The sequence below is a fragment of the Ooceraea biroi genome, chromosome 11 (assembly GCF_003672135.1).
Source record: "Ooceraea biroi isolate clonal line C1 chromosome 11, Obir_v5.4, whole genome shotgun sequence".
NCBI lineage: Eukaryota > Metazoa > Arthropoda > Insecta > Hymenoptera > Formicidae > Ooceraea > Ooceraea biroi.
The window spans coordinates 3,076,923-3,100,189 of NC_039516.1; the positions used below are offsets into that span (position 1 = coordinate 3,076,923).

General features: G+C 45.5%; 3 protein-coding genes across 15 annotated transcripts; 2 read left to right on the plus strand and 1 right to left on the minus strand.

The window, feature by feature from the left end:
• Positions 1 to 305: 305 nt before the first annotated feature.
• On the plus strand, positions 306 to 11,532 carry LOC105288194 (protein lingerer). 8 transcript variants are annotated; one of them, XM_011354257.3, is made up of 15 exons: positions 306 to 449; positions 1,966 to 2,165; positions 2,484 to 2,847; positions 3,092 to 3,349; positions 3,515 to 3,708; positions 3,786 to 4,055; positions 4,136 to 4,456; positions 4,547 to 4,984; positions 5,227 to 5,418; positions 5,500 to 5,707; positions 5,774 to 5,976; positions 7,018 to 7,227; positions 7,300 to 7,446; positions 7,522 to 7,797; positions 7,883 to 11,532. In XM_011354257.3, exons 2-15 carry the CDS (start codon positions 2,037 to 2,039, stop codon positions 8,129 to 8,131), a joined length of 3,459 nt encoding a protein of 1,152 aa, XP_011352559.2. In that variant the 5' UTR covers positions 306 to 449; positions 1,966 to 2,036; the 3' UTR covers positions 8,132 to 11,532. The 8 variants fall into 8 exon arrangements, with proteins under 8 accessions (XP_011352559.2, XP_011352565.2, XP_011352564.2 ...); XM_011354263.3 differs by having other exon boundaries at positions 7,057 to 7,227; XM_011354262.3 differs by having other exon boundaries at positions 308 to 449; positions 3,542 to 3,708.
• Positions 11,533 to 11,792: 260 nt separating this feature from the next.
• On the plus strand, positions 11,793 to 14,154 carry LOC105288196 (WD repeat-containing protein 13). Its single transcript, XM_011354264.3, has 4 exons — positions 11,793 to 12,361; positions 12,433 to 13,106; positions 13,185 to 13,477; positions 13,577 to 14,154. The coding sequence occupies exons 1-4, from the start codon at positions 12,241 to 12,243 to the stop codon at positions 13,821 to 13,823; spliced, it is 1,335 nt and encodes a 444-aa protein (XP_011352566.1). The 5' UTR covers positions 11,793 to 12,240; the 3' UTR covers positions 13,824 to 14,154.
• On the minus strand, positions 14,145 to 23,187 carry LOC105288197 (transcriptional regulator ATRX). Of its 6 annotated transcripts, none has more exons than XM_011354265.3 (10): positions 22,245 to 22,332; positions 21,793 to 21,932; positions 21,669 to 21,692; positions 17,992 to 21,173; positions 17,349 to 17,898; positions 17,052 to 17,258; positions 16,938 to 16,946; positions 16,612 to 16,738; positions 16,433 to 16,504; positions 14,145 to 16,328 (listed from the first exon to the last, which is right to left on the minus strand). In XM_011354265.3, exons 1-10 carry the CDS (start codon positions 22,330 to 22,332, stop codon positions 15,808 to 15,810), a joined length of 4,920 nt encoding a protein of 1,639 aa, XP_011352567.2. In that variant the 3' UTR covers positions 14,145 to 15,807. The 6 variants fall into 6 exon arrangements, 4 of the variants coding, with proteins under 4 accessions (XP_011352567.2, XP_011352570.2, XP_011352569.2 ...); XR_003407267.1 differs by having other exon boundaries at positions 16,258 to 16,328; positions 16,934 to 16,946; positions 22,245 to 23,187; XM_011354268.3 differs by lacking the exon at positions 21,669 to 21,692 and having other exon boundaries at positions 15,808 to 16,328; positions 22,245 to 23,187.
• Between the last annotated feature and the right edge of the window lie 80 nt (positions 23,188 to 23,267).

Genomic DNA, 23,267 nt, shown 5'->3' on the forward strand with positions numbered 1-23,267 from the left:
ACATTCCTATCATTCTTATCGCATCTCTAGATATTCGTGCTTTATGACTGTTGATAGAAATCCAAAACTATCTTTTATTGGACAATTCGTAAACCATATAAATTATTTCTATTTTTTAAATTTACGTTTGATCTTGTTTTACATATTTAATTTCTTCAATATACAAGTCAACGAGTCGCGATTGATAGAAACGAATCTTAAGTTCCGGTTTTCATGAGACCACTTCCGGCACTTCCGGCGCTCGCGTATCCGCGGACGGCAGTCAAGTGAGACGTGGCGCGGTTATTCTGCAGTTGCCGTCCTGAGCGAGCAATAGGTACGCGCAGAGCCCAATAAAAAGCTAAGAAGCGGTGCCGATCGCGCTGTTAGGCACTGGTAGGTGCCTGGTGCGTCAGGGAAGGGGGGCTTGCGGTCACGTGACCGAGCTGCGTTTTGAGCGCACTAACCAGGTACGAAGGCGAATCCGTTGTTTTTCTCGTAGTTTTTCGCGCGCCACGGCCCCAAGCGCCGAGGTGCCGTGAGTCCCGCAATCGTTTCCTGCATTTCGTCACGCCCGCAACGAAACGCGCACGCTGCCCACGAGTGTGAGTTATCCACAAAGATTCCTTCCGCACGGCCATTCCGGGAGCGACTCGCCGAGATCCATTGATGCATCGCCGCGACGTCGATGGTTGACGAGCCTTCTCCTGTGCAAGGCAGAAATGGCGTCCACCGTGCACATGGCCTGCTGAAAGTATTCTCCGCTCGTGAGAATCGCCCTGGTGCCGGGGACCCGTAGCGTTGTATCCGTTATACCGTGAGCCGACTTCCATTGTATCCCTCCTCCCCCCCCCCCGCTCCCCGCGCGGATTTTCCATCCCAGCGTGCGACCGACGTGCGTGCGTGCCTGCCTGTTTGTCTCCCCGCGTGCGTGCGTGCGGCCGACGACGCGCCCGAACCGAGGTGTTCTTTTTTTTTCGTTCTATCGGATTCCCGACGACGCGCAACGTTGGGATTCCACGGCGAGGATCGCCCCGGGCGTCCCACGGGATTTGGAACGTGCACCGTGTTTCCCGCCCGAGTCTTCGATGCTCGCCATCGCGCCCTAACGTGTCCTCACGGTGCTTTTAACCATTGTCGCGATATAGTTGTTCCACGAGGTATTGTCGTTACCACGCGAGATACTCCGCGGGGCTTTTACGCGCCCAATCCCGCGTATCGTGTTGTAGCGCGAGGACGAGGCTCCCTATCACGGAAAATCGTCCGGTGCGATAAGCGCTCGGTGCAACTCTCTCGTCCTCGTCCGGACGGACTTTACATCTACATTACCCGTTTATCGTTCTGACCCTAACCTTGCGTAGTTTGCACGAGCCTTTACATAAGCCAGCTTTTACAAACGTGTAATTTATTTGTCTGCGCTTCGAACGTAGCTCGGTCAGCATCCAGTAATTATGAACAGTGAATGTTTATGGAGGTGTTTCATAAATTTTTTATTCGATACAGATTCAAGGTGTACCTTGCGATAACTTGCCACCAGGGGAATCGTATGTTATTCTGCAAGAAAACTTGCGGAAAAGTTATCTTATTCCAAAGAAAACTTTTACATAACATTGATTTTTTTATTGCATATTATACATAATATAAGAGGAGATACACATAACTTGAGAATCAAGTAATTCAAATCAGAGTAAAAGTCAGGAAAAAGGTAGAAACCTGATGGCCAAAGATAACGATAAAGTAGATTTAGAATGTGGAACGAAACGTTTGAAACACCTGCAAATTTAATTCAATTATTGTTAATTTATTCTCAATAGTTTGCTCCATGTCGCAAGATACCACATGTTCACTCCAGTTTCAATCAGTTTCTTTGTCTTTACACCTGTTATAACGATTTCGATATAATCTCGTCCATCTGTGTTATAGAAAGTTAAATTAATTTAGCAACAACACGCAAGTATGTAATAATGCATATACATTCTGTTTCAGACTGTAAATAGAGACTGTACATAGGAAGTGTGATCTTGTGAGTGCTTAGGTGTGTGGGGTTTTAGTTGGCAATGAGTTCAAGCAACAAAGCCTTTGTGTCCTCTGGTGGAAGAGGCACCAACAAAAACAAATCACAACAACATGGCAAATCAGATCATCAGTCTAAATCATCAGATTCGACTAAGCATGACAAGGCCCAGGTTGGTATAATGATAAAGTACAACATCAAGTTTCGTGTACAATGATGCACAAACTTCCATAAAAGTTTATGAAGACACGACACATTTAGCAGCTGTAATCTACAATAATCTTCAAATCAGAAGTATTAGACTCTCTAAAAGCATAACTAACACGAAAGATTAGTTTCGTAGATTCTACAAAATATTTAATTTTATCTATTATTTTACCTATTTCTAACAAAATGATCAATAGATGACAAATAAAGAAGATAAACACACATTTCATGACACCTGCAGTTTTCGAACACTGGTCAAATAAAATTGATTTGTTCCTTGCAGCAAAACACTAATCAGATCCGGCACGCACAAATTATCGACACTAGAATGGCGGGTGGTGAGGATCCTGTCTTGAAGGAGCGCATCAAGCAGGTGATGGATATGACACGGCGTTCGGAGGATGAAGTGATTATGGCTTTGCATGATAGTGACGGCGATCTCGATCGTGCTGTCAATGATCTCCTCGAAGGTGTGAAAACAGAGTGGGAGGTGAAGAAGAAGAAGCCTCGTCAGCCCAGTGGTTCCAAGCAGAGTACGGATCAGTCGGGTGGCCAGGACGACAATGGCGAGTGGGAGGAACGGCGCAACCAGCGTAGTGGCGGTCCTCCGCGTATGCGAGGCCGCGCCAATCATGACAATCGTGGATGTTCGTATAATTGTTTTATTACCTCTTTCGGCCACGTTATTTAGAAGAATAAATAGCTGCGGACGATCCTCGACATCGAGGCAAAGAAATTCAAAGTCAAATAGAATAAGAGAAGAAGAATGAACGCACGCATATACATATGCTACTCTTTTTGTTTTGCGTCTTAGTTTGATAAAAATTGCATTGCACAAAGATTCTTGTACCCTGTCTCTTCATGGGTGAATCCTATTTGTCCTGTGAACAGGGCGTGGACGAGAAAACAAGGAGAACGAAAGGAACATGGAAGACGGCGTTCGCGACGGCAGCTACAGCAGAAGAGGAAGAGGAGGACCTGGAAGATCGGGTCGCGGTGGTCGTGGTGGTAGCAGAGGGCTCGGCTCGAGGACGTTTGCGAACCGCAATGACTCGGCGTCTGGTTCCGCCGCTCATAGCTTTAATCGTCCCATCGACACCTGGACAGGCAGCGAAGAGCAGCAACAGAGTATTCAAGAACCAAAAATGGGTGAGACTTGATCTGTAGTCGTTAAAGTTGTTTTTTCTTCTCTACAAATTGTAACTGTTTTATTATTATTATTAACGAAACATTCTCAGGAAAAGAGCGAACTGTACGTTTCATATTCGGTTATAAAAGAAAATATTATAATTTGATACGTTAATGCAAATTTAGATGCTTGGAATAATTTGGACTCTACAGAAGACTGGGATAACGAGGAGTACACTGGATCTTTGGCGGACACTAAAGTCTTTACACCAAGCACGAATATCCTTGAAGCCCCTGCTGCTTTAGAGGAAGCAAAGTCTCAGGAAATACCATCGGCGCCATCGGGTCAGGGTGTTAACTTATCGCTGCTTCAGCACGAGGTAAGATCGAATTACAAGACGTTAGGAAATGTGTCGTGTTGCATATTATAATGATCCTTCTTCAACGCAATTTATAGGAATTACCAAAATTGGCAGAACTGTCTACGATGCAACAGCAGAGTCTAATGCAGCAGCAAACTCAAGCGCAGCCGCAGCAGCAACCGCAGCAGCAACAGCCGCAGCAAACCGTGCTGAGCTTGTCAACGATGCAATTGTCGCAACAACCAAGCGCTATTAGCAGCGGTGTACTAACAGCGGCGCAAACACAATATCTGACGCAACTCACTCAACAGGCGAGTGAAAATTTAAAAGCTGCACAAACCTTTTCATCGTCGATATCCAGTCAGGTAACGTAACGTGTTCGCCCTTTTAATATTTGCCCGAAACCTGAGATGATCTACATTTATATGCTATGTTTGCATTTCAGCCGCAAAGACTAACGAAGCAGCGTCCACGGGTTCCTCCACCGTCAAAGATACCGTCGAGCGCCGTGGAGATGCCAGGCGACGCGGTGAACAGCGGAATCGGCTTCCTCGATGTACAGTTTGGTGCGCTCGAGTTTGGTAGTGACTCGAGTTCTCTCGACGGCGGCTCCGCGACCGAAAAATACAATTCCACAAATAGTACAATTCCCGGCGTAGATATGACTTCCGGCGCGAACGCCGTGAACACTGCCAACACGAGTAACTCGCTCGATATTGAAACGACGCAGACTTCCACCGCACTCTTTAACGCCAGCTCGCAGATGGTAATTTCTCTTTAAAATCGCTTACAAATACGTAGCGTGTTTCGATATATATACAAACATTGCGCTGTATCGATTGTTTTCGACTTTCAGTTATCGAGTAGTGACAATCTGCCGGTGTCGGGCGAGCACTCGATCAGCTCCCAAAGTTTCACCGCTCGTGGAAGCAGTACCGGCCAAAGCCTGGACATAACTAAGCAAGACTTCACGTCGCAAGTCTCGCCCGGGAACGCACCGGCGTACGGTGCTACGACGACGTACCAGACGTCGCAGAAATCCTTCCAGCCGTCGAGTGGTACGCCGAGCACTTACAACGCGTATTCGACGAACAATCAATCTTCTCAGTCGACCTTCCAAACCGCGTCAGCCGCTAACACGAATAGTTATTCCGCGACAGCGACGGTGTCGCAGGCTAGTTATAACTCGTCCACGTCGTTCCCGCAATCAAATACGTCGACCTTCAGTCAAGCCTCGCCTTCCGCGTCGGCGTCTGCGACTTCCGGTTACAACCAACCCACCACTAGCAGCCAGGTAAACGAATCAAAATCGATCTCGAATATTGACAATATTCTATGAAGGTTTTCTTTCATTTATCATGAACTTTGGAGGCAATTAGTATTAGGCTAACGTTAAGTATAGTGGCGCACAAGTTAGGATGAGTGGTTAAGGTTTTATTGTGAACCAAGTCCTTTTCCTAGCGCAAGCTCAAGATGAATTTCTATCTTTCATTTATCATGAACTTTAGCTGAACACCAATACGTCTTTTTGAATAGGTTTATCAATCTGCGAGCTACGTACCGACTACGACGTCGCAATATCAGGCGCAATCCGTCGCTACTAACACGGTATCGAACAGCAATGCTGGGTATCAAACTTACCAGCCGCAAGCTTATCAGTCTTCTGTTACGACGTTCACGTCGCCGATAACGCAAAGTTCTGGCGCTTACCAGAGTGCCGCGCAATCTGTAAGTACAAGTTTACAGTTTCTTTTATTCCGAGGTAGCGCAAGTTTACACGTTTAACATTGAATCAACAACGCTCGGCAGGTCTACGCGAGCCCGTACGGCAGTTACGCTAGCCAACCGCAAGCGGCGTCCCACAATCACAAATTGAACAGCACCGCGGCGAAGGACTCGCAGTACGATAGTAGCGCGACTACATCCAACAGCTCTTTGGCGACGACGAGCGCGCCGACGTTGGGCCTCACTTCTACCTCCGTCAACAGTTCGCAGACTAAAGTGACGAATTCTAATGGTTAGTTTAACGCTAGAAAGCGCGCTCTTCTGATAAATCGATTTAACCGGCACTTCTTGTCATCAGCTGTACCAAAAAGCACCTCCAGCGGAGTAGTAACGGGTAGCAGCGGTACCGGTAACATGACGGGCGGTGGCGCCGCCGGAAATATGACTCCGATGCTCAGTCATCAGTACATCATGGGCCAGGCAGGTGTGCCGTACGCGTTCCAGCAACCCGTCTACAGCTACGAGGACCTGCAGCTCGTACAGCAGAGAATACCGCACATGGTTAGTTACTGCTCGATCAATCAGTTCACTTGTTTCTATATATTTATTGAAGTACAAACACAGCACTGTTATCTGGGTAACGCTTCTTCGGAGTAGCGGTAATTCACTCGTCTCTATCATGTCTCGTCATGGATTGTCATGGATTGTAGAAATCGGAATGGAATCACCTCTGCTTCGAAGTGCGCCTTATCCTATATATATTTATTATTATCTAGTACAATGACTGCCGAGGTGATCGTTTCTTTATTGCTTGGTAGTTGCTCCTTTATCTCGCTCGCTCTTTCTCTCTTCCTTTTCCGTAATTTTAGTATCTTTTTTTCCAAAGTTTTCGATATCTTCTATGAATACCTTCACGAATGCCAACTCGTGTATTAGTTCATAGCAAGTATCGTATGAAACGGACAATTATGCTGGTAAAAGCGGATCAGGTTTCCGAGCACGTTTTTGCTCTGCGCAAAAAGACTTTTAACGGTAAAAGGGTGGAAGAGGTACTCCTGGGACGAAAGCTTGTTTCAAGTTTCGATACGCTGGCCACAGGACACATTATTTCGGTCTTGGCTTGTTTCTCCTTTTTTGCCTTCATTGAGATTACCGTGGGCTGTATAGTAACGTTACGTGTTTTGAGACTGTATGGGAACACGCGTACTTCCGCGTGGTTGATGTGTAAAAGTGATCGATGAAAGTTATAATTTGTAGCTTGTCCTTTTTACTCGAACATTTTAGATTATACAAATGTGGAAAATGTGATGGCATATTTATATATGAGTGAGTGAGAGTGTATGAATATAGTATCAGAATGAATGTACTTATGCATCGCGATCGTACATGAGCGATCTGTAGCTCGATCTGTCGCAAGTAACAGTTTCGACTGAATGAGTATCTTGATATCTTTCTAGCAAGAGATAGATTCAGCCAAGCAATCGCATGTTAATTGTCCCAGCCCGGTACGCGTAGAACTTAGACGTCAGTTAGCCTTCTTGTATTTGGAGTACACAGTGTATGCATGTAGTTTTGTGTTTGCCCTTCCTGACTAACGTGCAGCCAACTACTGGTTACTATGACGCGGCCTTGGGCTATCAGACTACTGGTCCTGCTACGAGTCTTGGCGGCGGCCGGGGTGACGCGCTCTCCGGCGTGCAGGGCGTGCAAGGAGTCCAAGGTGTGCAGGGAGCCTATACCAGTATTAGCGACGCCAGGTTCGCAAGAAACGACAGCAACGCATCGCCAGTTCCTTCCACTATGTCGCAGCAGGTGAGTCCGCTATTAATCAACTTGTAGAGCCGCGGCAGACGTGGGTGATGAGAATGTGCGAGAATTCACAAGAAATCGATGCGAAATTTGCAGACAGCCACGCAGCATCAGCAGCCGATGATGAATCCTACTCTTCCTCCGGGATATGCGTACGCGTTTACGTATAGCAGCGGAATCATGCCAGGCGGTTTCCAGTACGGGACTCCCGCTATCTATCCGGTAGGTCTCGCACCTTACGTCCCTTCCTGGTCCGCTTCGACGAATGAGCGCTCACCGAATCGATTTAAATCACAGCAAATCGCAACGGCCGGCAACGCCGGTACAAATAGCGGTGCGTACAGCGCTAAGCCGGGCAGTTACGGATCTGGATACGGTGCTGGCGCGAGTTATGATGCGCTAGCCTCCGCTGGTCCGTCCGGCGAGTACAAGGGCGCCGGTAGCAGTTACACCGGTACCCAGACCGGCAAGACCGGCACTTCCACTGGAAATACCAATACCGCCGGCTCCTCTGCAACGGATATCAGCGCCACGATGTACGCCAAGAGTCACGTAGCTCTCGGCAAAGTGAACGTAAGTGGTTCCTTCGATAGTCGTCCTTAGGAATCCCATGTATACTGTCTACATGTTCAATACATCGATCCTTTTACTATCGCAGTCTTATGAGAAACAGACTTTCCACTCCGCTACTCCGCCACCGTTCGGTCTCACGGGTAGCCAGAATGCTGGCTTGCCAGGTGGTTACGGCGCCCCGCACTTGTTCATCCCGACTATGCCGCATCAGCTGCACCAACCGCTCCATCAGGACAGTGGCAACAGCACTGGGCAAAGATCCAACACGAGCTCGCAGAATAAGGCGCAAGCAAAGCCTGGATACAGTCCGAGTTACTGGGCCGGCAGCAACTAAAGTTTTGCGCCTGCAACACGGGGAGAAAACGAAGTAATGTAACATCCTTCTATAGAGAAAACAGGTCGCCTGCTATTGTGAGACACGGTGGTGCGATGTATGGACTTTGACGTTACCAATGGTTAAAATGACAAACGTAATAGACAAAGAGAGACTTTTCACTTAAGACTAAACTGAGATTCTGATACAGCACACGAGTCAATGCGATATAAAGAGTGAATAATTCCCGAAAATTGAAAGGTATATGCAATTATTATCATTGACCGGTTTATAACACTGACGAACAATCAATTTCGATTTAAGCTCATGTTCAGTGACGCGATCCATAGTTTCTCTTTATTTGCTCGATTCCGCGGTCATTTCGATTGCAACACTGTGTTACAGTGTACTGGGACAGTAAAACAATTTTTTACATCTTATGCGATAAAACAGTTATTAGGTGTAAATCCTGTATAATAATTTGCATATTCCTTCTACGAATTGCACTCGTGCCAAATGTAAAATTGTAGCGTTCGCAACGCGACGATTACGAGACGGATTACGGTCCGTGTAGATTACGATTAAAGCTATGACAAATTTCCGGCAATATTATGATACGCGACGAAGCCGGGTATCGCGACATGCGGCATGATTCGCGATATGATTCATCGGAAAAGGAAAATAGAAGAGTACCATCCGTTGAGTTTGCATCAGATCTCCTATATATTTACAGTGCAATTTGAATATATTGACTGAAGAGTGGTGATAAGAGTGTTTTTGTAATTCTTTTTCTTTTCTTTCTCTCGCGTATAATATAAGCATTTTGACTTAACAAACACGAAGAGCGCATTATTCTTTCTTTGCGAGGTGGCGTGAAAAAGTATGATAGCTGGTGTGTATAGAAATGCGCAGTATGTGCAAATTTTTCGACGTAGTAGCATTATTACCCGACATATTCACGGCGTCGTTGTGAGAAGTGTGATTCGCACTTGCGTGTATTTGCTTTGAACGCGTTATGTATCTCTGTAACGGCAATCCATTTCTATTATTCATTAGCAATCATTAATGACACGCGTACGAGTTACATTATTATGCCGAAATTATTACGTGTACGTAAATTCTTACTTGTAATTTTGTTTAAACGGAGAGCTACGTATGCACACAACTCACATTACTTCCCGATATATAAATAATTTAAAACCAAGTTTCAAATACAAGCAGCAAATATACACAACGGAATGATGTACTAACTTGCTAGTTTCGCTCTTTTATTATTTTTATATCTCTTATATCGCTACATTCGCACATTTGGGCGAACTCGCGCGCGCGTAAAGCCGCATAAACTCTTCGTATTTCCCGTAGATTGACAATAACAGCACTTATATATTTTATTCTATCGGAATCTCTTAAATTACTACTCGTAAGAGCATCTCTCATGAAAGTCGGACTACAAAATAGATTATCTCAGCTTTCAGGCAGATATTAAAAGACTTTAATATCTAATCGTAATTAAACTTGTGAATGTTTTTATCAGAGACAATGTTACAATATCTACCTGGATGTAGATAACAGAAACATTCATCCTGCTGCTTCCAAATTCTCTCTCGTCTGTATATTTCAAATTGTATTAGTTGTAACATATTTTTTGTTTAACAAATTAGTCCCTGATGACACAATTTGAGGAATTTAATTTATAAAGATTATAATTTTAGGTTCATTATCGATATGTTGTTTACTGAAAAATATCGTTTGAGACATGTCAAAAAGTGTCGCCAACCATTATTTGGCATGTTTCTGGACGTATCGAAAAGAAAATAAATAGATTATTTCGCGTGGAAGAGATTTTAAATATCATTAATTAAATAATCTTTATCCTTGTATTGCAATATTTTTTTTTGGAAAAGCGTTGATGTGATGTTAAATCAAAAGTTGCGGTTTTTTACAATTCCCTTGTAAACTAACCGCATTTTCGACACTCGCTCAAAATATAAGTGTGCAGAGATAATGTGACGATTTTCCATTGTGACAACAAACGATCGTGCACTCACTATTTACTCACACAAGAAAATATGAGCTGAAAATTTGACTGAGAAGTCAACAAGAACAAGAAAGGTCAAGACGAGATGAAGACAAGATCAACATGACGATTATCGTGACGAACAGAGCATAAAGTAACGATGTTTGTGCAGTAACAATGAGTAACAGCGACATTTGTATCTTTTTCATTGAGATTGTAATAAAAGAGAAGAAGCCATCATCGATTCCGTCTGGTGTACACATTCGTTGATATTGCATTATTCATGCTGATTAGAGCGTGCGAATTGTATAGTCGGTATACATATTAATCGGAAACGAAAATAACAGATTGACCAAACGGAATACACACATACACTCACATACGCATATTTTGAAAATATATACTTTACATTTTTGCATTGTGAATAACGAACGAATCGCAGGTATTCCTCGGGGCGAGAGCAAGTAATAAAAAAAGCAAGCAAGTACGTACGAACGAAAGAAAGAAAATGTGAAATGCGTTTTCACGAAGGTGCTGTGAGAATTGTTACGATGTTTGCGCGATTTGTACGATATTGAGAACGTGAGGAAAATGATGTTTCTTCTAGCACGAGTGGACCGACGGACCGACGGTCGTCAAAGCTTTACCAAGTACCGCTAATGTAAGCGAGAAGTAAATAGTTGTAAGTAAACTCTCGTTAGTAACTGCATATATATATAAATATATAAATACATAAACGCTCGTATATAAAAAAAAATGCGATATGAGTAGGATGCGTTTTGACGAACTTGGAAGACCAAATGTAGATTAGCTTCCTTTTTGTTTTTTCGGGGAAAAGTGTAAATCTGTACTCATAAACTCTCTCGAGAAAAATGAAAATCGGGCTACATTGTCTTCGCCGTGGTCCCGCCGAATGCTGTGGACTACCCAGTCGCTCATTCTGATACGCGCATTCGACTATGAACACGTATGAACGTATGTGAACGCCGCCGGCCATCCACGGGGATGAACGATCGACGATATATCGGCCGGCAGATTCAAGTAACGTTTTCGTTTTGTATTAGTGTATGTTTTAGTCCATTCGCACTTATCGTGTATACTCGGATCAATTTAGGGCAAAAAAACAAGTATACTAAGTGTAATGTATAATGGAAAGTAAGGGGAAAAAGTAAAATAGAGGAAAGAAGCAAGAAAAAGAAAAAAAGAGCTGAGGTTCGGAGTTAAGCACGTTTGTTCTCATAATAATTATACATTAATAATTTTTGTATTTTTGTCAAATATTAACCGATCGAACAGAATGCAAGATGCATTATGCCACACTACTGCTATTATATAATTAATAATAATAATAATAACTACTACTGTGTATAAATATGGATATATGAGAATAAATGTATTAAAGAAGTCTTGTGATTTATACGTACCGTGGTGCAAACTGTGTATTTCGAGACTTGCAATAGACGCTTCTCCCAAATCCTAAAACGTTTCTTCTCTCCCTCGCAACAAATCCCGTAAAACGTACGAATTGTTACCGTGCAAGATACTGCGTTACTGCGTTTGTTCATTTTGAAGTTTGACCTCCCGCTCGATCGATCGATAATTGCAACGAGTCTGCAGTGCGAGAGTCTGAACGTGGCTGCAAGTCGGCTGCAAGTGACGTAAATCGACGTAACCTGAAAGTACGAAAAAAAATCGCGATGAGAAGAAATAATTCAATCATTGGTGTACACTGATCATATCCCTCGGGAAAAACGGGAAACCCGGGATTGCGACTCATTCAAGGATGCTCGACGAGGTTAAAACGATCGGAGGAGGAAGGAAGGTTATGCGCGAAAGAAATGAAGTCGCGTTCTGCGGGGAGCGTAACGCGTTGCGGATTATAAACAAAATGCATGTTTGATCTGATAGAAATAGAGAATAGATCTGATAGAAATAAAGAAGAGAAAAGGATATTCCATGACGTTCCGTGCCATCGATTCTATTTTTATGCGGATTTCGTGCAAATCTCATTGTCAGTGAAAATCTCTTGCTACGCACCCGAGCTGTGTAGTTGCTCGGCGAGCCTTTTGAGAAGCATGTTTCCGTGGAGTGCCGCGAAATCCAAGATACATTTATGGCAGAATCACTAGGCGGAATTAGCGCATCGCGGAAAATGGCCACTGCGTGGCACCAGCAAGTGTTCGCGCTCGACGCGAAGTACAATACACTGCGGGCTAACAAGTTACCCAGTCTAGGTACATAATATAGTACTCATTTAACGTGGCAATCCGGGTTGAATCCGTACATCATCGAGTTCCTGTTGCAGGTATGTTGTACATTCGTCGGAGGAACCAGCTGCTCCGCGAGAAACCGTCCAGGGACCCAGAGATCGGTGCGCGCTATTTAAAACTGCGATCGGAATTGCTGCGCCGCCGTTACGGAGAGAGGCAGGAGCAAAACAGCGTGGGCAGTCACACGATCAGCGAGGAGACGTCGGAGAACAAAGCAAAACATCACCTCGCGCAGCGGAGATCCACAGCGGAGAACTTCGCGTTCGCCGGGGTCCACCATGTATTCGATCAACACAAGGCAGCCGTGACGATGCTCAAGTTCGCCAATAACGATAGATCCAAGTTGTGTTGCGCGTCACTGGACGGTACGCTGTCCATATGCGAGGTCATCAGCACGCCGCCGAAGGTGATCGCTCTGCTGGAAGGTCACCGCAACGGTGTGACTGCTCTCGACTGGAGTATCAGCAACGACCTGATAGTTTCCTCCTCCCTCGACGCGACTATCAGACTCTGGAGAATATGCGCAGACTCGGAGCCAGTGTGCTTGCGAGTGGTGAACGACCAGCAGCGGGCGGAAGTTCTCTGCTGCAGTTTTATCCCCGCCAATAATAATCTGATAGTAGCCGGCAACTCCCAGGGACTGATTCAGATCTTGAATGTGTCCACTGGTATATACACGCGCGGTGGGTCCTGCAAAATCGGTGGGAAGGTCAGTCTTGTCGCGAGGAAGGAAACAGCGTCTCGAGAGAGAGAGGCTTCGTCTAAAATATTACGCATCATTCTTCAGATTCTTTCCCTCGCATGCGAGGGTAGCGGTGGCACCGTGATCTGGACCGGCAATGATCGAGGAGTCATAGTGTCCTTTCGGTTGGAACCTGGTGTAGGACGGTTGACCAAGTTGCAGAGGGTACAGGAGACCAGTGGGATGATAACGAGTCTATCTTGGCGTTCCTGGATATCAAAGGATGCCCCTTGGGCGGCACTGCTAGTAAGCAGCGCGTGCAACGCTGTGTTGCTATATCGCGTCGCGGACAGTCACGGTTCTCTACTTCTCTGGAGAAAGTATCCCATCAAGCACAGGTATCATTTTATAAATGTATATTTTGTTTTTTGATATTACTTTCTTCAAACTGCTTTTCATTTACGATTTACGATAGTATTCATCCGCAATTTTTGTAGGCATTATCCGTTGAGGTCTACCTTCTGCCCGCAAATGGGCGCGTGTTTGATAGCTACCGGATCGGAGGACGGGGCTGTCCATCTGCTGGATTCAGCGAGAGAGGGAAAGGCCGCGAAGATCAATCGACTGCACGGTCACGCAACGCCTACGTTGGCTCTATCTTTTAATTACGACGAATCTCTACTTGCGTCCGCAGATCACGACGGACTGATTATCCTGTGGCGCAATCATCAACGTCATTTGTAAAATATTTTTCTGCCCGCGGAGAGTTTTTATGTCTCGTTTCGCTGATTGCTCGCAGATCCCGAAGCTGCAACGGTGAATTTTCGATCAAGACGTATCGGCAGGTCCGTTATGGTTTTTTTGCGATCTCTATCGCTTCTCCGAATGGAATTTCCTTTCTCGTAGCGAATCTTTGGACGAAAGAATTATGTTTATTGATATATTTGTACATATTACGAGACATTTATATTTTATTGGAAAACGAGATTATTATTATTAAATTATTAATTAAAAAGTAAATCAGGAATTTTAAGAAGGTATGTTGATTGAATAAACAGTCTTTTCTGTATAACAATATATTAATTGTTCTCTATTTTATCTTATATTATAGTGAGCACAAAGCAGTATCAGTAGTAATAGGTGTGGTAATAGCGAGAGACACGGCAGCACTCGTGGTGCCACGACAGCGGCGCGAGTTGATTTGTATATCTTTTTATCAATATCGCATACACTCGTGAAATAATATAGTGGCACAGATATCTTCCCCCTTTTCCCCTGTTTAATTTTCCGCTTTAATTACGCTAAACTACGTTTGCGTTCGATACTGTTTCATTGGTTCGTTCTTTGTTTAGCAGTCTCTCTATGTTTCCAATACGGATAATTATATAATAAGGTACATCATTGCAAAAGAACAAATACTTGTAAAAATTTCTCTAAAACTGGTACTCCATGATCGTGTCCGTGTTCGCGTGTCGCGCGCAAATTTGCGATTTTGTAGAAATACTCGTTTCTCAAGAATGTGCCATGTTAGATTGATTAATGGTTACTTGTTTGTATTGCACACTTTCTCACACGGTATTGAAGCAAAGAATATACCGTAGTCCGTTACCTATCAACAACTACCTACCGTCGTTACGTTACTGTAAAAGTAAGTAATAATATCTGATCCTTCTGTTATGTCGTTATAAGGAAAAGGCAGATGTAGACGTATCATGATCTCGTATGACGTATCGAGAGGGAGGGGACCGGATCGACGGATTCTCGTTTCAGTTTTACAATACACGCGAGTACTCCAATTCGAGCTCTCTTCTCTTCCTTCTTTCGATTCTAATATAAAACAAATTAATACACGCACGTATCGTATTCTCATCACAGACCTAATAAAAAGTAAAAATCTATCGATACGTCGCGCATATATATATCGCGTAAAAAATTAGTCGTGCAAGTCGTTCATCTTCACGTTCCTCCTTCGCCAAGAGTATATGCGGGAGATTGTATGTTCTGTATACTTTGCTATGCAATACTTCGATAATAGAGAGCGGATCTGTTAATAATGTTAATTAATATCATGAATTATGTGATGATAATGGATGCTCGTAAAGCAAAACGGTGACGCAAAAGGGAGATGGTTACGCGTCTCTTGTAAGAGGAGTCACAAAAATAATCGTATCGTTCTACGTAGGCACTACTCTGCTCGCGTTTAACGATCACGCTACAAACAATAACTATTTACACGCGCAACAAATCGTTCATCGTGATTTCGATGTAGCTCCTACAAAAAATCGATTGTCTAGAATTAATACTTGTATCCACTTTATACAGTCCTCCGGCCGTTATCTAAACGTTCCATTCATGACGCAAGCCGTCATGCGAGTAGTGAGCTTTATCAATGTAAAGCCGCGCGACTATCTATATATTGACACGTGTTTCGTTCGTTTACTATAAGAACAACTGTAACAACTTTCGCTAACAAAAAAAAACTCCCCACTAGACAACCGATCGACAACTGTAGCCTCGAGTAAATATCCGCTACGCCTTTTTGCTATGTACATTTGTTCGAGATTCGTGTCACAGTAATAATCTCATCGATGATAAAAAAAAACCATCGGGCCAACCGCGCGATTAGCGAGGAAAAATCACCACATTTTCTCACGACGAGATTGTTTCGGACGGACTTGGACTGAACTGTCTTTCATAAGTCTCCATTCCACGGACTCGAGTCACGAGCTCAAACACTGCACTTCTCGATGGGCTCCAGCGTCTCCTGGCTATCACACTGTAAAATTCTTGTAGAAGATGAACCGACTCGGGGCCCATCCTCGTGAGGCACCTTTGGCAACGTGTTATCGTCATTTATTGGACTTGATACGATACATTGGTCCTGCATGACGTTCCCAGTGAGTTCCGACTCGTGGTTCTCTTTAACGTCTAATTGCTCGTCATCCGCGTGCGATTGCTTTACAGGAACGAACGAAGCGGACGGCGTACCGTTCGATGATACTAGATTCAACTTCAAACGGTCTCTAGTGTGTCTTAACTCTCCTAATTGATGCTGCTGACACTGCTCGTACTCGTTCACGAAATCAACGTTGTTCTGTTGCGGCTCCCGCCGGCAGCTATCCGTCTCGTCCCGGTCGTCCGACAACGAAATCGCATTTGCGCCCGGGAAAAATTGGCTGACGTACCTGCTCTCGCCCGTCTGGAATTGAAACGGCCGATTCGAACTAGTGACGAAGAACTCCTCGTTTCCTGTAACCGAGACAAATGTGCAATTAGGCGTGTAGGCGCGCGCGTACGAATATCAAGTAAAAGCATATCGTCAAGATTTCATCTCAATTAAAATTTATACGTACCAGTGTGATTGGCGTCATCGTAATCCAAAGGATACAGATCCAGTCGTGGTTCATCCATCATTTCCTCCCAATCTGTAAGACAGTCAAACCGTATTGTTATTTAAATCCAGATGTTGAAGAACAATTTTTAGACACGCGCAATTTAAAGTATAAATTGCGCGTAAAAAAGTATTCTGTACCAGAATATGATGTCGGTTCCGAATTAGTAGTGATGTCCGCCTGGCTGTCCGCAGGTAACGTTTCCTTCGGGTATTCGTACACGCAGTGATAGCGCTGCTTCTTGAACCACACGCTCTTTTTCTGATCCTGAACAAATCGCGCACCCATTCAGTCCGATTGCAGAGAATGCGTGATTAAGCTACATCTATATTTAGCATATATATGTCCAGCATATATAAATATATGTGCGCCTCAAATACCTCAAATTAAATCTGCAAGGAAAAGAGCGAGAGGAACGTTAAAGTTACATGCACTGTTTCTGTACTTAAGCAATCGACACACCTACCAACTCATCCTAGCGGCAATCAAAAGAGGAAGAAGGCATTATTTTTTAATACCTGTGCGACGTACCAACGCGAATAAGTTTGTTAGCGGCGCATTCATCGCTTGCCATGCTTACCCCGGATTTTAGCGTTTTGTCCGGCGACCTCAATGCCGACCGATGAGGCGCTAACGCAGCGTTCCAAGCTGAAGGCGTGAATTCCTCTTCTTCCTCCTCGTCTTCGACACCCAAATCCTCCTCCTGCTCGACGCTCGCCGTGTTTGCTTCGTCGTTGTTCGTGGTACTCCTGACTCGTATCTGTTCGATATGCGGTTCGTTGTATCTCTGCAAACGTGAACGTTATATCGTGATTAGAGAAAAAGATCAGCAAAAGTGTCTGACGCAGAGTTCTTGGCGAGGAAATAAATAACTTACTTTCCATACAAATTCTCCAGAACTCGAACTGTTATCCTCGTCCTCCTCCTCTCCCTCCTCGTCCTCCTCGTCCTCGTCCTCCTCTTCCTCTTCGTCTTCATCCTGGCTGTAACACTCGCGTTCTGTACCAAAACTCGTCGACATCAAGTCGTCTTGCAGCGGTAAGGGTAAAGGTAACGGGAACGATGAGGGTAACTGCTGCCACTTGGTTTCGTCCTCGGGACTCGGCAACGGCGCGCTACCGCTCGACTTCACGATACGCGGTCCGTCCTCTAACGGACGTGCTATTGAATAAGTGTAGTCTAAATTCTCCTCTTCGGACAGATCGCCATTCGTCGTGTCCCGATCCTCGTCTTGCAGTCGTTCCGCCAGTCCTTCCAATAATATCATCTCGTTTGTACGAGTGTCGACTAACAGCACGTCTTCCGACGGCACGGAGTCCTTCGAGGCGATAGACGCTTCTCTGGAGTTTGACATCAAAGAGTCGGAATTGACGGTGCTTTCCCGCTCCTCCAGGATCGGACTGAGTGGCGTTCCGTATACGTTGTATCTGTGGTAAAAAAATCACATACGCTATTTATAATATTTATGTAAGAAAACAATTGTCACATTTAATTTAGATGAATTTTTCAGATAATTATACCTGATTGCGATATCGACACCTCCGCTAACTTGATTGGATGGATCCTCGTCGTTATCATCGTCATCCCACTGTTTACCGTACACGTCACTAGGATTCTCATCGTCGTGCGCCTCCAGGGATTCCACAATCTGCATCTGAGCTTGAGGCAGCTTTTCTCGGAGTTCGTTGCGAATCGCCGTTACGAATTCTTCCTCCATACCGAACGATACGTAGGAATTGTCGCTACGCAGACTCACCGTCGAACTATCTTCGTCCTCGTTCTCGTCGCCTTGCGAGTAATGCTCCGAGTCTCGTTGAGTATTGAAAGTATCTGCCTCCAATTTTAAAACAGCCTCCGTTTCCGAGCCGCGCGATTGAGCATTATCTTCGGCTGCCAGCTCTCCCGTTCTTTCAGAAAGAATCTTATCTTTGATTTCTATCAAATTTTCCTGACTTATTTTTACATGATCCGGACTCTCTCTTTTCGTATTGATTGCTCGTGTTGAATCGAAATTGGCAACATCGATCCTTTTATTTTCATCCACGTTCGTCGAAACTTGATCTAAATCAGAAACATTCTGTTTTATAGGCGATACGTTTTTCTCGACGCTAGACGCGGAAGTTATACCTCCCGTAATACTTTCAGAGCCAGCAGGAGTGGCGTAATATTCCGCGTCGAGAATAGTATCTAGTTCGAATAGAATTTGCAGCGGCTCTTCCTCCGGACACGACGGTTCCGAAATTGCAGCAGAATTGTTGGCCGAAGGCGGAAGAAGATTACCGGACGCTGGGCAAACCGCTTCCTCCTCCTCGCAAGATTCCTTATCGCGGAAACCCGAGTCGGAACTCTGCTCATCGTCTGGCGTGGATAACTGCTTCCTTTCCTCTTCGTCGTCGTTTGATAACGGCTTTCGCTCTACCTCCACGTTTTCTACCGTAGAAAAGTTATCGTTGGCGGTATAAATCGAATAGGCGTTACAAAAGTGCGACGAGTCTGGTGTAGACACTGCGGTCACAGTGAGTTCTGGAGCGCTGGCGTTGGTCCGTTGAACCGACACATCCATGTACTCGTTGAATTCTGCTTCGTCCGAAAAACCCGGCACTTTATGCTCCAAAGCAGAGTCCAACGCGTGATTCCAAAGTAAAACGTCCACCGTATTGTGCTCGTCGGTCCCATCGATATTACTTGAAACAAAATGATCGGGAGAATTCTCGGTACTCTCCTTAGCAGTGGAAGATGTATCGCGTGCCTCGTGTTCCTCCTTCTTCACCGCTTCTTCGACGGAGGGCATTTGGTCAGGTACATAGCGAAGAAGGGGCAGATCCGGATCTCCTTTCGACACTTCGAGTCTTAGCACGTGCTTTTCGCTGCCGCGTGTGCTATCCGTGTTCGTATTGGACACTGCAGCGCTGTCGTTCTCCGGGGTTTTTCCCGCATTGTCGAAAGACAGTCGCAGAATCGGCGTATGACCCTGATCCATGGTCAGAGTCAGGAGTTTTGGCCGTTCCAAATTCTCCAGCGATCTGACTTTACTGGAAGTGTTATTCGGCAGAGGATCACGTAACTTCTTTAACGCCTCGTCGAACTCGTCCGCGGGAACGGTATGTCTAAGGTCGCTCTCACTACCAGTCGCAGGTAGCTTCTTCTTGACACTTTTCTCGGACACTGGAGCTCCCAGTGACCACTCCGCGTCGGAATCGGGGTCGATATGTACAAGCACCATAAGGTCCGTGACGGATTTCGACTTTTGTTTGACTTTTTCTGTATAGACACCCTGTTCGATGCGACCCTTCCAGCTTTCCTCCTCGGTTTCCGAGCCGGACTCCTGAAATACCGTGGCAGTCTTCAACCTCGGGATATTCTTCACCTGTTCGTCGGGTCCGAGGCGAAATGCGGACTGCAACGTATCCGTCGCCTGCACGTCGTCCACGATGTGAGTCCAGTAATCGGAATCGATGCTCCCGCGTAAATCTTGCAAGCTGGCACTACGCACGTGCTGCTTGCAAGCGTTATTCGCACGTAAACTCTCCCATCGCTGCTCGAAATCCATGTGTACCGAATGCTCATTCAACATGATCTGCTTTACGTTGTCGAGAGAGGGCCTATCTTTTGCGTTGACGTTTAAACACACGCGAATCACCTGGAATATGTTCGGCGGACAATTGGTGAGATAACTTTGCAACAGCCGCGTACCGTTCGGCAAAAACTGTTTCTTCAGGGATAGGATCATCTGTATGATTTGCTCGTCGTTCATGTCGTTGTAAGGCCTCTCTCCCCAGCTGGCAATCTCCCAAAGCAGAACCGCGTAGCTCCACATGTTGGCCTGTGGCGTGATCTCCTGCGTTTCGATAGTGGTGTCCGTGCAGTTGAGACTTTCCGGTGCGGACCATCTAATAGGTAACGCCCGATCGCCCACAATGTAATAATCTTCGGGATATTTCTCGACACCAATACCGTAATCTCCTAACTTGGCCGAGAGATCCGGGGCGACCAAACAGTTCCTCGCCGAGAGATCCGTGTGCGCGAAGCCGTGGTTGTGCATGTGCTTCAAACCGGCCGCGACTTCTATCGCGATTCGTATCGGTACGTTCTCCTTGGTGAGCGCCTCTCTCGACTTGACGTCGCGATTCGACAGCAGGAAACCTTTCAGGTCCCCGGCCGGACACGACTCGAATAACAGAAGGTACGGATCGGTTTCCAAGCAGAAACCGAGTAAGGCCAGAACGTTCTGATGGCGCAGCTTCAGATACGGCGTGGCCTCGCCGAGGAACCAGGCCTTCTCCCTGGTAGTCGCTTCCTCGGTAAGAATTCTCACGACTACGCCACCCGACTTCGGTATATCCTTCGACTGTTCCAAATCTGCTCGACCTTCAACTACTTTCCCGAACCATCCGTGACCTATCTCTCTGAGGTACTTCAATTTCTCTCTCGGCACATAAAGTTCGTTCGAGTTGAACCATTCACTGCACGGCTCCTGCAGAATAGAGTGGTCGGTGTCTTGATCGTCGCTGCGCGGTGCCGACAAAGGTATCGCTTTCGGTTTCGGAGTGCTCTTATTTCCGGACACGATGGTGTCCACAGGTAACGGTTCAAACTGCACTCTCTCGGAGGCGGCTAGTGTCCTAGAGACATCTAGTTCCAATCCCTCGACGGATCGATCGAATGCGCCTTCTTGTCCTATACTGCTCCCATCCTTGAATTCCTAAAAGAATAATGGCAAATGAAAGTATCGTTTCGCGTGCATTTGCATTATTATTGTTAGCTTTGATGTAAAAATGAAGATTTGTCATATATACTATGCATGCTACTGGTTAACGAATGATAGTATGTCTAACGTCTATGTGTAACTACAAAATGAGTATAATCAAACGATTTCTTTAAAGTTTAGCTAGACATTATCTACATTAAATCATACAAAATTAGCCTTGCAATACTGTACAGTTATGTGTAACGTCAATTGCATAGACTCCATCTATAAGAACTTATCGAACAAAAAAATAATTTAAATATGATTCATATATTATAATTAGATTATTATTTATAGATTTACATAAAAACGTGCAAATTGTAGTTCATATAGACAGAGTCTCTTTTATTTCTAAGAGCAGCTGAATAATTAACTTTCTTTACATTCCCATTTTAACTGATACTTTTTACACATCAAGATCATAAAAAAAACCTGCAATATCAATGTTACCTGATTGCATTTTTCTGCTTTGTCCTATAATTGAAAAATGCAGAGACTAGCGTTAGAGCTGTGTGAAACAACGACATCACTCTTTCTATATTATTTACAAGACACAGGGATCTCTCAGACCTACCTGAAATCCCTTCGGTCTTCTGTGTCGCTGACAACAGAGACATCCGGCCAGAGTTAACGCTGTGGCAGTGACACTTGACAGCGCAATCGCATAACGCATCCAATAGTGTTCCCATTGCCAAGAACGAGTGTGTGGTGAGTCTGTAACGATTACAGTAAAAGTGACTTAATGCTCATCTTGATGGCAATCTCTAGAATCATTGCTACAAACTATTAATCCCGATTGAATTAATCAATTTGAATTCTCCACCTTTCTCTAAAAAAAGAAGAGAAAAGCGAGGTTACACCTTTCTGACTGCAGCACATGTATATATGTATACACACGCACATGCACGCGTACATAGAAGACAGTTTAGAAAGAGGTGGCAAGAAACGGCTGTGTTGCTCAACACAGATCAAGCAGAATCGACATTTAACGGTAATGGCCCGCGGCTGTGACTGACGAGCTACTACCTGTGACGAGTGACGGGGGCACGGGGTAGGCTGCGATTATCGGTAGACCCACCCAGAGCAGCCAGCACGCGCGACGTAGGTTCCGCATCGCGAGCCAAGTTTCTTTCTGATCGTCCGCGTTCAGGCAGGCTGGCCTAGGTCATCCTCGCGTCCCTCGGCGACGAGCCGCGCGAGAGGTAACGAGGTTGCGGCGGCAGCGCGTGCAAGTCGTAGGGAACGGCGGCACGGTGAACGTCGTCGCGCGACGACGCGTTCATAGTCCTCGCCTCCCCGCGTGTTCCTCGCGCCCTCGTAACAGCGGCAGCGCTGGCGAAAGCTGGTGGCGACGCGCACAGCACAGACACGACCCACCCGGACCGGGCATGATACGTTACGCCACTAAACTCTACCGACACTGGAAGGCGCACTCGCGCGCACAACGTGCGGGGACATGGTTGCTCCTTTTTTTTACGTCGTGCACTCGCGTATCAGTCTCGTGCAGGAGAGTCGTGTGGGGAGGAGAAAGCGTCGACGAGTAGTCCCGTGCTTTTTTTTTCTTTCGCGCTGGCCGCACCGTGCGTGCGCATCGAACGCATCGTACAATCTCCGACGGAAGTTTAATCGGTGTTATCGGCGTTGTCCATGAATAATAAATCGCTGGAACGAGTGACGGATTGGCCATGAATCGCAGGCAACTTCGGGTGGTGTCCGTGCGCGGGTCGTGGCGAGCAATTTGCCCGACGCGTCAGAATTGGAGCAGCAACATGGCGCGGCCAATCCGATCCTTCGTCGTAGCTTTCACCCGCGTTTGGTGATAAACCGAGTCTGATGCGGGATGATCACCAATCTGAAGTTATCAACGAAGAGTGAACAAGTGCGAGTGAACGTGCGCGGATTCGGCGGATTATAATTTGATGAATACTGGCGAATCTTGATTGAAATTACGGAGTACTGCCAATATATTCAACATCTTCGCTGCACCTGGAAGACATGAATGGCATTGAACAGGCTAATCTTCTTCTTCTTCTTCTTAGTGTTAAATGG